At 42.6% G+C, this 12333-nt stretch overlaps 1 protein-coding gene across 5 annotated transcripts; it reads right to left on the bottom strand.

The window, feature by feature from the left end:
• Positions 1-324: 324 nt before the first annotated feature.
• On the bottom strand, positions 325-12092 carry LOC112252946 (lymphocyte-specific helicase). 5 transcript variants are annotated; one of them, XM_042323534.1, is made up of 24 exons: positions 11359-11660; positions 10987-11048; positions 9414-9514; positions 7870-7991; positions 7644-7766; positions 6125-6163; positions 5998-6022; positions 5814-5875; positions 5669-5710; positions 5301-5525; positions 5034-5216; positions 4760-4903; positions 4434-4630; positions 4231-4327; positions 3973-4134; positions 3686-3828; positions 3313-3457; positions 3020-3103; positions 2781-2900; positions 2549-2665; positions 2276-2435; positions 1461-1557; positions 1278-1354; positions 325-1056 (listed from the first exon to the last, which is right to left on the bottom strand). In XM_042323534.1, exons 3-24 carry the CDS (start codon positions 9490-9492, stop codon positions 965-967), a joined length of 2535 nt encoding a protein of 844 aa, XP_042179468.1. In that variant the 5' UTR covers positions 9493-9514; positions 10987-11048; positions 11359-11660; the 3' UTR covers positions 325-964. The 5 variants fall into 5 exon arrangements, with proteins under 5 accessions (XP_042179468.1, XP_042179467.1, XP_042179469.1 ...); XM_042323533.1 differs by having other exon boundaries at positions 10982-11048; XM_042323535.1 differs by lacking the exons at positions 10987-11048; positions 11359-11660 and adding an exon at positions 12074-12092.
• Between the last annotated feature and the right edge of the window lie 241 nt (positions 12093-12333).

The raw sequence follows: 12333 nt of genomic DNA on the forward strand, positions 1-12333 counted from the left end.
TAAAGTAGTATTTTACTGGTTGAGTCATTTTCAAAGGTGTTAACTTTTACTCAAGAATGACAAAGGAGTACTCTTTCCATCACTGGTCTTTTCTATAGCTGTTTTACTCTGATTAAGTATGTGAACTGTTTGGTGGGTCACTTATTGATCCCCAACCATGACATATGTATCAAACATTGTTTTTATACATGTGAAAACATGCATAACCTTTTCAAAAAAGGCACATTCATCTTTTTTGGCACATGCCTACTGACAGACCGTCTGTACGTAAGCAGCACTACGTTCCACTATTATAAGGAATAGAACTCACATGACCATAACACATTCAGGTGATACGGTTTATTTTTTAAAGGGGTTGCATACAAAACAATTAAAAGGGAATGGTCTCAGCTTGTAAAGAAATACCTTTCCTTACATAAAAGTGCTTGGAGTTCTGGTCCAATATACAGTATCAATTAACCCATTTAGTGAACTGAACAAGATATGAGTACAGCATTTACTTTAGCATGTATTGTGAAAAGTAATTGGTTCCAATGCAAAAGTGTTTGTTTTTTTTTAAACAAAAAAATGACTTCCAAGTAAATGAATCACTGCACCTAAAGTGGTTAAAAAAAGTCCAGAGTATACAACTCTACAACAATAACAATGGCAGGTAAGAAAGATGTCAAAGCTGTTAGAATAGTTTAGTTTCAGTCTCCCTGGTTACAGACTCCACTATAACCAACAGCATTTGACAAACTCTACAACAAAAATAAACTTCAACAAAAAGGCAGTTAATAACAGACGCATAAACTTTACAATGAAATACACTTTCTTCAAGTATAAAAACAGTTGTTTTAGGAGGACGGCTTGAGTAAGTCTTCTGGTTTCAGTCTCAGTATTATAACCAACAGCAGCGTTGTGGACCCTTAGGATCTAGCTCAAGATCTTTTTGGTTATGCCTTTAGGAGTAGCTCATCTTCTTTCAAACTCTGGTCAAGTTGATCTCAGATGATTCCTTGGCTTCGATAACCTTGAAGACGCCAACCTTCTGTTTTGAGCTCCTCTTGGCCTTGTCTGGAAGGAGCCAAATGATTACATTTCATACAATTGAGCCCAAACAAAAGCTAGGTTTATAATGACAACAGATGTTGAGGGTTCGTCAGGGGGCCATTCTACAGGGGATGGCACCGGAGCTCTACAGTGGTAAAGCATGCCGACAAAGGACACAGGATCTGAGTATTCTAGAAAGGACCACGACATCCCATTCCATGACAGGTGTTTTTAATCGAACTCACCTAGTAGGTCACTGCGGTCCAGCAGAAACTCCAGGTCCTCGTCACTAATGACCTTCCCCGTGGTGCTTTTCACCTCCCTGAGAAAGACGGTCGTTAGATAGCAATAGACTTTGACCAACTTACTATGCATTTGACATTTCCTCTAGGGAGTTTCATAATGAACATTGATCGACAATCTCGTACTTCTCGTAATCTCTTGCGCTGAGAAGATCCATCAGCTCAGACACATCAACACAGCTCTTGGTCTGTTTGAGCTCAGCTTTTCCTCCTTTGAATTTGTCTGAAGATAAGAACATTTAAAAAAAGGTACCAAAATATGAACACATGCACCTAAAAAATAAAAAAAAAAGCTACAATACTCAGTTCTGAAATATTTAGCATCTCTAATGCAGGGAGGGAGGGGCAACTGATGGGGTTGGGGGCCGCCAATAAAGATCTGAACTATTCATGAGCGGCAGCAGTGGCTCGTGGGTCTGCATACTCACATGTGCAGTCAGAGCCGCCCTAGCATTTGGGGTGCCCATAGCAAAATTGTTGCCCGCCCACCCCTTGTTAGCAAAACATTTTAGTAGCCCCTCTTGACAGCAGATAAACATTAAGTTTGAGTTAATTTCCTGCAATTCTACAAATTTTGTCATAGGGTGGAAAAATTACATCTGAGTGAGTGTGACTAACCAAATCAATGTGGGCCCCCTGGTCAGTATTCGACCATGACTACTAGAAGTTCAGAGAGATGGCTAGACTAATTTACCAACCTAAATTTTTTTCGCTGACCAGGGTGAGTGACCGTTAGTGACTGACAAGAGAAACTGCTGACTCAAAACAACATTTCTAAATTGCACCATGTGTATTCTACTATTTTAACATTGTCCATGGGCCTACAAAAAGGGGGCCAGGCCACCAGTGGCCCATCCCCGCTTTAATACATATTTAATTCATGTGGGTTTTAGATTTCCCTCAATGTAATAGTTGTGTCCTGGATGTGGTACTCTACGCACTCTTGTGAATGACCATCTTCTCCAGTTTCCTCTTGGCTGAGGCTCTCTCCAGGATCTTCTGGTCGATGGTGTTGGCAGTGACCAGGCGATACACCACCACTGGTTTGGTCTGCCCGATGCGGTGGCACCTATCCTGGGCCTGCAGGTCTGCCTGGGGGTTCTGACAGAAGAGTCCATTCATTATCGTATGGAAATAAGACCAGTAGGTACCAAACATATAGTAGTAGGCAACGTTTGTTGCGCTCATCCAGAGAGCATGAGTTCTACACCTACCCAGTCACTGTCAAAGATGATGACCGTGTCAGCAGCAGTCAGGTTGATGCCCAGGCCACCTGCTCTGGTGCTCAGTAGGAAGAGGAACACCTCTGGGTCAGACGAGAACTTTGTCATCTGCAAAGAAAATATGGAGGGATAGTTGCACAGAAAGGAGATGATTATAAGAGCTGCATGACTGCTTCATGGCAGAGTGCTTTAAGGGTAATTCCTTTGTGGGGAGAAGACTCACGTTCTCCTCTCTGTCGGCATAAGCCATTGTCCCGTCCAGTCGGCTGTACTGGTAACCACGCAGGTAGCAGTAGTCCATTAGGATATCCAAGATGGACGTCATCTGGCTGAAAATCAGCACCTGTTTGTCCGCAACGTCGAGTCAGAAGTGGTCACAAACATCTCTCAATAAATACATAATCAAGCAAAAAGGTTCAGGTATTAAAATCCCAACACTTGGCACAGAATTTGTCAGTTTACCTTGTGTCCCCTCCTCTTCAGCTCTGGCAGCATTCTGTCTAGAATGAGGAACTTCCCAGAGGTCTGCACCAGTTGTTCATCAATCTGCAGGGGAAAGAGATTGAGGGTGAAACACAAGACAATGCATTTACAAATGAGCGACACCAGATGACAGTCCAACTCCCAACACGCGGACAAAAGCCTCTACTTAGCTGCGATGAGAAGTCATGAATGCACCCACAACATTCATTGGCCGTGTAATTTTGAAACATCATTTTGTGCCAGTAGCCATTGAAATCCAGCAGGGCCTTTACCTTGAACTCCTGAGTGGCTGGGTCCAGTGGGTACTCTATGAGGTAGGGGTGGTTACAGCACCTCTTCAGCAGCATGAGGATGTTCTGCAGTTTCAGGTTGATCTGGGAGTCCAGGGGCATCTGCACATCCACCACCGGGGCGGGGCTGGAGAGGAGAGATACGTTACACCACAGCTGGGGCATATGGCAAACTCTAGTCTTTATGGTTAATTTTATATTAAGAGGTGACATTAAAATGCGGTTGACATTCACAAAAAATGTAGAATTTACACAAACTAAAATTGATATGACCATAACAATATAATCATCCCATTTATGGGCACAGCATTGTTTGCGTCACACAGAACACTACCATAGTAGAGGAGATTCTGACCTCAGCTCTGCCTCCTTCTGAACCCTCTCCAGGTATTTCTCCAGGTCATAGGGCGTGTCACCATCAGTCTCTTTGTAGTCCACAGGCTTCCTGGTCCTGCGCTTAGGCCTGCCGTCAGTCGTCAGCACCACTGGGGCCTCCCCCTGAAAGGGGACACGTCTCTTAGAAACATCTTTCAAAACAAAGCACGGCCCCAGAAGTCTGCAATATTTATTTTCCATTCTATACCCTTGTTTTTCTATAGTATAACCATATGAGACAGTGTAGCAGTGAACTGAAGGTCTTACCTTCTCCTGGCCCAGCATTTTGGCAATGGTCTTGTTGACCACAGCAGTGTAAAAAGACTCCTGTTTGGCAGTGAGTGGGGCGTACACAACAATCTCTTTCTTGGGCGGCACCTCCAACGTCACGTCAGACTTCAGTCGTCGTAGCAGGAACGGCGTCAGAATCTGCAGATGAAAGAGAGTTTATGGACAATCTCCCTACAGGTTTAACCATTTTACCTTCCCCAGTGAATTGCAGAGCTAGTCAGTCAGAGGGCTTACCTGGTGGAGCATGTGCAGGATGTTCTGCTCTCGTTCGTTAGCCACAACTTGTTTTGCATTCGATCCAATGGTGTCGATGTCAAACCACGACTCAAAGCTGTAGAGATAAGTAAAGTGCAATTAAGTTTACAAGGCAAAATAAAAACATTCTGTATAGTCCCATTCTAACAGTAGACGCAAACATAGACAGACATGTCCCTTACCTCTTGAGGTCGTCAAAGACCTCAGGCAGGAGGAAGTTGAGCAGTGACCAGAGCTCAGCCAGGTTGTTCTGCAGCGGCGTGCCTGTCAGGAGCAGTTTGTTGTCCGTGGGCAGCATCTTGAGTTCCCTCACCAGTCGGCAGTTCAGGTTTTTGATCCTGTGGCCCTCGTCCACGATCAGGTACTTCCACTGGAAGCGCTAGGGAGGAACAGCAAAAGGCGGTTATCAGTGAGATGCTGAATGGGTTAAATAGGTTGCACAACTTAAGGCAAATTTAATACATGCAACTTTTACAGCTTACATGATGAGTAGGGGAGTTGGGCCTACCTGCAGAAACTTCCTGTCTATCATGGCAATTTCAAAGGAGGTGACCACCACAGGGCACATATTGTGAGGCCCCTGGGGCTTACGAATCTGCTTTAACAACGACATCCTCTCCTTAGCAGGCCCATGGTACAGCTGTACGGACACCTTACCATTCAAGATGAACAAGGAATTGAACAGTGAAATATATATATATTTTTAAACAGTAATTGATTGGTGATGCACATGACATTCAATTGCACAACTTCTGTAATACTTTGAATTGTTTTTGTTTTACCTCTGGAGTGAAGCGCTTGAACTCATTGATCCAGTTGGGCAGAGTGGACAGGGGGGCCACTACCAAGAAGGGTCCCAGCACCTTTCTCTCCAGCATCATGGCCACGTGGGCGATGCACTGGATGGTCTTCCCCAGACCCATCTCATCTGCCAGGATCCCATTAATACCATTCTCCCACAACATCTGGAGAAAACAAAACACACACCAAGATTATAATGAAATTTCTCTATGATCAAACAAAATGGGCATAGTCAACAGCCCACTTACCCTGAGCCACTCCACGCCCTCTATCTGGTACGACCTCATGACCCCCCCAGTGAAGAGCAGGGGCTGCTGGGCGGGCACGGCCTGCCCGTTCACTTTCCTGTCTGGGTCCAGCAGTTGTTTGGCATTGTCTCTCACAGCCTCCGACAGACGGCCCTTGATGTCAGCATTTGAGTCACTCATCTTTTCAATGTCTTCCGCTTCTAGCTTCTTCTTCCCAAGGACCTCCTGTTATTCACGGACAGATATATTGGCATTAGAGCATCTGGGACATCTAGGACTCATCAACACTCTCCCAAGTTCTTGAGTCAGTTAAAAACAATCAGTTAAAAAAAAAAGCTCCTTGCAGTGTATAAACAAAAGGCCTTTACCTCATCCTCCACTTTAGGTTTCTTGGCCTTGGACATAATTTCCTGAAACAAAAAGCAAAAAAAGGATGACATATGCAACAAAAAAGGTTGAATAGCATGAAATAGGCATTCGTCTACATTTCAAAAAGAGACGGTCACCTCTTACCTCTTTAGACATGACATCAGCAATTTTGTAATCTTCCTCCCTCTTCCTTTTCTTTCTTTCAACTGAAAAAAACAGAAAGACAAATTCAGGAGTTGGATATCGTCAATATAAAATTGTGTTTCGACATCAACTAGAGGATTTCAATGGTCATGATGCAAAGTAACAGGACACAAGTGCTGCCTACCTCTTCCAGTCTTTTTGCCAGTGCCCTGTGACAAGAAAATGTTAAATGTTTAGTGATTAAGGAGCTGCTGGCAGCAATAAATCACAGAAACATAACAAAAATACACAGGAATGGAAAACTCACTCACCTTGTGTGTCTTTTCCAGTCTCTCTTTCTTCAGCATTTCCTGGGTATATAGGGAAAATGTACTGTTAAACACTGCTTTTTCAAATACTATTCAGACTACTTGGGTAGATATACAGTACCAGTCAAAAGTCTGGACACCTACTCAATGCAGGGTTTCTTTATTTTTTACATTGTAGAATAATAGCGATGACATTAAAACTATGAAATAACACATGACAAGAACAGCTCAAATAAGCAAAGAGAAAGGACAGTCCATCATTACTGTAAGACATGAAGGTCAGTCAATCTGGAACATTTGAAGAACTTTGAAAGTTTCTTCAGGTGCAGTCGCAAAAACCATCAAGCGCTATGATGACTCTCACGAGGACTGCTACAGGAAAGGAAGACCCAGAGTTACCTCTGCTGCAGAGGACAAGTTCATTAGAGTTAACTGCACCTCAGATTGCAGCCCAAATAAATGCTTCAGAGTTCAAGTAACAGACACATCTCAACATCAACTGTTCAGAGGAGAACGTGTGAATCAGGCCTTCATGGTCAAATTGCTGCAAACCACTATAGGACACCAATAAGAAGAAGAGACTTGCTTGGGCAAAGAAACACGGGCAGAGGACATCAGACTGTGGAAATCTGTTCTTTGGTCTAAAGAGCCCAAATTTGAGATTTTTGGTGAGACGTTGTGAGACGCAGAGTAGGTGAACGGATGATCTCCACGTGCGATTCCCACCGTGAAGCATGTAGGAGGAGGCGTGATGGTGCTTTGCTGGTGACACTGTCAGTAATTTATTTAGAATTCAAGGCAGACTTAACCAGCATGGCTACCACAGCGATACACCATTCCATCTGGTTTGCGATTAAGTGGGATATCGTTTGTTTTTCAACAGGACACTGACCCAACACACCTCCAGGGTGTGTAAGGGCTATTTGACCAAGGAGAGTGATTGAGTGCTGCATCAGATGCCCTGGCCTCCACAATCACACAACCTCAACCCAATTGAGATGGTTTGGGATGAGTTGGAATGAAGGAAAAGCAGCCTTCAAGACTGTTGGAAAAGCATTCCAGGTGAAGCTGGTTGAGAGAATGTGCAAAGCTGTCATCAAGGCTAATTTGAAGAATCTCAAATTTTGGTTTAACACTTTTTTGGTTACTACATGATTCCATGTGTTATTTCATAGATTTGATGTCTTCACTATTATTCTACAACATAGAATATAGTAAAAATAAAGAACCTTTGAATGAGTAGGTGTGTCCAAACTTTTGACTGGTACTCTATGCGTTTCCATGCATTTTTCAGACAATCGCACGAGTTGGAAAGCAATCATCCCCAAAAGGAGGCCTGGAAACAGCAAAGCTAAGGAGCTTAGGTAGTGACTGCCTAGATTCCTGTTCTCATTTGTATTTGTTCACCTGTAACTCATTAGCTGTAACATGATCAAATCACATCTATGGATAGGTAATAGTTGTACAATGAGCTGTGCAAGAGGTACTTCTAATATTCCACTCCACTGATATTAGGACTTACCTCCTGCTGCTGTTGCTCCATCTTGGTAAGAAGGAATTTGGAATAGATGTTACTTTTCTCCAGCAAGTGTTGCAGCCTCTTGAAGCGAATGTCATGAGATTCCTTCTCCCGAGCTTCTCGAGCCTTGTGAAAAAAAGAGAGTAATGTTGGCCATTGAAAACATTACATTATCCCAACAACATCACTACAGTTATTCAGACACTGTTTTTCAACAACAAAAACTAACCTTTTTCATTATCTCCTCTTCTTGTTTCTCTCCTTTCTCCATCAATTGTTTCTCCTCTTCCTCCATTTCTTTTGTGATGACAACTGCAGACACTACATCTTCAGCTTCCACACTTGCAGCTGCTGAGATGTTATATGGTTAACGTACACTACATGACCAAAAGTATGTGGACACCTGCTCGCATAACATCTCATTCCAAAATCATGGGCATTAATATGAAGTTGGTCCCCCTTTGCTGCTATAACAGCCTCCACTCTTCTGGGAAGGCTTTCCAATATATGTTGTAAAATTCCATTCAGCCACAAGAGCATTAGAGAGGTCGGCAATGACGTTGGCCCATTAAGCCTGGCATGCAGTCAGCGTTCCAATTCATCCAAAAGGTGTTCGATGGGGTTGTGGTCAGGGCTCTGTGCAGGCCAGTCAAGTTCTTCCACATGAGACAAACCATTTCTGTATGGACCTCGCTTTGTGCACGGGGCCTTGTCATGCTGAAACAGGAAAGGGCCTTCCCCAAACTATTGGCACAAAACACAGAATCGTCTAGAATGTCCCACCGCACCGGTAACCCCTGTATATAGCCTTATTTTTTAAATTTCTTTTTATCTTTGTTTATTTAATAAATATTTTCTTAACTCTTTCTTGAACTGCATTGTTGGTTAAGGGCTTGTATGTAAGCATTTCACGGTAAGGTCTACACCTACTGTACTCGGCACGTGACAAATCACATTTGATTTGGAATGTCATTGTATGCTATAGCATTCAGATTTCCCTTCACTGCAACTAAGGAGCCTCGGCCGAACCATGAAAAGCAGCCCCAGACCATTATTCCTCCACCACCAAACTTCAGTTGGCACTATCCATTGGGGCAGGTAGCGTTTTCCTGGCATCTGCCAAACCCAGATTCGAATGGCGGACTGCCAAGATGAAGAGTGATTCATCACTCCACTGCTCCAGAGTCCAATGGCAGCGTGCGCATGGTGATCTTAGGCTTGTGCATGCCTCCTTTGCCATGGAAACACCTCCTTTGACAAGCTCCCGACAAACAGTTATTATACTGACGTTGCTTCCAGAGGCGGTTTGGAACTCGGTAGTGAGTGTTGCAACCGAGGACAGGTGATTTTTTTTACACGTTTCAGCACTCTGTGGTTCCGTACCTATGAGCTTGTGTGGCCTACCACTTCACATCTGAGACGTTGTTGCTCCTACCCTTTTCCACTTCACAATAACAGCACTTACAGTTGACCAGGGCAAAACATTTGATGAACTGAATTGGTGGCATCCTATGATGGTGCCACATTGAAAGTCACAGCTATTCACTAAGGCCATTCTACTACCAATGTTGGGTCTATAGAGATTGCACGGCTGTGTGCTCGATTTTATACCCCTGTCAGCAAAGGCTAATTTGAAGGGGTGTCCAGATACTTTTCTATATATATCGTATATGGTTATAATTTATATGAAGGGAAGAATTGTCAACCTCTAAGGGTAGTAGCTACTACAAGTTAGTAAGCCACCGATGGCCAATAATGAGTGTCTTCACTTACCATTTTCAGGCAAAGTCTCCTCCATAGCTGTACCCAGCGGTTCTTCAGATTCGTTAGGCTTTGGACAATGAGGAGACATGCTTCGGGTTTCTTCCTTTACGCTGTTGAGTAAATATTAAATGAATGGGAGTGAGACAAATAACCGTGCATGTGTAAACTGTGTAGCAAGTAAACAGTTCAGCTAGCTAGCTAGCCTTGAAGCTACGAAACACTACACTAACGTTACCGACGTCATAGCGATTTAACGTTAGCTAGCTAGGGTTACTAACGTTAACGTTAGCCTAGCCCTAGGTTAAATCTAACGGTAGCTGCATGCAGAGACCGTTTTGAAACAATACAGGACTTACCAACTCATATTGGGAAAACCTTCCAAACTAGATATGTAGCAAAATAAACTATTTCCCTGGGATATTTATTTTAGGAAGAACTAGCTAGATATAGCAAGTTATACAAAGAAGTTACACAAGCATGCAGCAGTCTGTCTGTGTGATGACTGACTGTAGAATTAAGGAGGTGGGGCTTCATGATTTCGCGCCAAAGAGGATGAAACTAATGTTAAAGACAGGGGGATCTGATATATTGAAAATCCAACAGTGTTTCTATTTTTGGTTTGCAGAACATCGAAAGAGGGAAGACTTGATTATATGATCATGAGTAAGATCATATTACATTTTCACTCGCAATAAAATTGTTCAGAATTGAGATATGAAATCGCTTCATGAAACATTTACCCCTTAGGATCATATATCTAAAATCCAATGCATTAATATTTCCCGCGAACTCTGACACAACTGACCAACGATACCGGTTCCGCAGAGTACGGTCAAAGTTTTTTTTAAATACCTAACCCATTGTTCTATCTGCAGTGGCGCCCCCAGAAATGTTTCATAGTGGTGGCCAGATGGGGCCACTGAAAATCTTGGGGTGGCACACCAAAACCAAAAGCCATAAATGAATTTCACAGCAATTCTATTATGCTGTTGTAGTATATAGGCTAGTTGAAAACTATGTCAATATGAGAGTTAAGGAATGAATACTGATATACTTTGGTTTCTTATTTTACAGTTAATGTTTAAAAAGTTTAAAAACATCACACAGAGGCCAATACAGCTTTATTATTTTCAATACAGCTTTATTCAGGTGTTTTGTAAACAAAAATATTATATATGTCCAAAAATGAAAGAAAAAAAAGAAAAAAAAGCATTATCATGGACAATGTACATTATACTATAGCCTACTAACGACCTACTCATATCCCTGCTTTATTAAGCTACATTCTTTTCAATACAGCTTTATTTGCCTGTTGCTGTGTCTTTTGGCAAACACATCCACAAAATCTTAAAGATTTATGTCCCTAGCCCGTCTTGACTCTACACATTGCATTAGTATGTGATTCTGATTTGTCATGGCCTACAAATCCCCCATCTTTGTAAGTTGCTTTTGTCCATTTTTGAACCCCTCTTCAGATGTAAACACTAAATCACCTGAGGAGGGGAGACTGAAGTGCCAGCAGGCATTGCAGTAGGCATAGTCTTTACTCTGAGAGTATTCCAGTCATTTATGCTTACTGTACCGTCTGCGGGAAAAACTTCAGATGTGGCTGTTTGGGCCCCTCTGCTCTTGACTGGGATATATCTAGGATGAAAGAAGAGGCAAAATCAGTTATTCTAATTTTAAAATAATAATAACAATAATAATAATAATAATAACATGAGTAGCTAGTCCCTCTCCATTGTAATTACCGATTACATTTGTAATATCGGCCTATAGACAATTCTATTCAGACTATTCAAACTCAACTACTAATAAACATGAATCAGAAGGCTTTATGTGATTATGTCATGACTCATAACTCAATGTAGACACGTTATAACCATACATTTATCCAGATAACGTTACTCTCTAGCTATCCATTTCATTATCAGGGGCACTGTCACAACTTCACCTGTTGGTCCAGGAACGGGTTGAATAGCTCAAGCTGAGTCCTGCCTCGCATGGTTGTCAACCTCTGTGACTGTTGTTGCTGCCTGTTCCGCACTTTCGTGCCATGCTGTGGTCTGTTGTTCTTTACTGTGCTCTGTCACTGATGCTGCCTGTGCGTCACTGTCATGTTCTGCCTCTGTTCTGTCATGCTCTCTCGCTGCCTCTGCCTGTTCATTGGCTTGCTCAATGATGTTATCATCATCTTCAACTGCATCCTCACTAACGTTAACCCTCTGCTGCTGCTCCCCTGTCGGCTGCGTCTCCCCTGTACCATTTTTCTTAAAAGAAATAAGAGATATCCGTGGACTTTCTCTTCATTGTCTGGAAATTGACATAGCTACAGTGACTAACCGTAGCTAGTAAGCTAATGCTATACCAGCCCATAATGTCAGCTAGGTAGATGATCTGCCAGTCCTAAATTCATCAAGTGGTTTGAAAATCGTTCTAGAAAGCTATGATAACTTTAACTATAGTTAGCTCACACTCACTATGCTGCAGAGTAACCTTAAACCGGCATAAACTAACTAGCTAAGCCCCCCCCCCTCCCCCAATACCTAATTTAATTAGCTAACTAACATATACTAGCTAGCTAGGTAATTCGACATTGTCAAAAAACGAACAGTTTACAGAATAAATAGTTTTTTTTAACTATAAGTAGTATTGTATGACTTACTTACCCGTTAGCAGTCTCAACTCAACTCTGCAGGAAGCTGCCAGCTAGGCTAGCTTCCGATGATGCCACCAGAGACACGAAGCTGAGCTCAGCTGCTGCTGTCCGGGAGGCAGACTGCCATCTGGACTATTATGAAAAATATACATTATTGATTTATATTAATAGTACCTCTTGTAAAATATATTATGCATATGCGACTGGCGAGGGGGGGGGGGGCAGCGATTGTATCAGGATTGCCGTGGCCCCCCCTGGCCACTCCTTGGC

Source organism: Oncorhynchus tshawytscha, linkage group LG06 (assembly GCF_018296145.1).
Source record: "Oncorhynchus tshawytscha isolate Ot180627B linkage group LG06, Otsh_v2.0, whole genome shotgun sequence".
Classification (NCBI taxonomy): domain Eukaryota; kingdom Metazoa; phylum Chordata; class Actinopteri; order Salmoniformes; family Salmonidae; genus Oncorhynchus; species Oncorhynchus tshawytscha.

What these genes read in the sequence shown, in the direction of transcription:
- LOC112252946 (XM_024424667.1), bottom strand. An exon ending in CAGCCACTCAGGAGTTCAAG is followed by an intron (nt 3,104 to 3,312) that starts GTAAAGGCCCTG and finishes TTTCCCCTGCAG; the next exon opens with ATTGATGAACAACTGGTGCA. An exon ending in ATGCCGACAGAGAGGAGAAC is followed by an intron (nt 2,666 to 2,780) that starts GTGAGTCTTCTC and finishes TTTTCTTTGCAG; the next exon opens with ATGACAAAGTTCTCGTCTGA.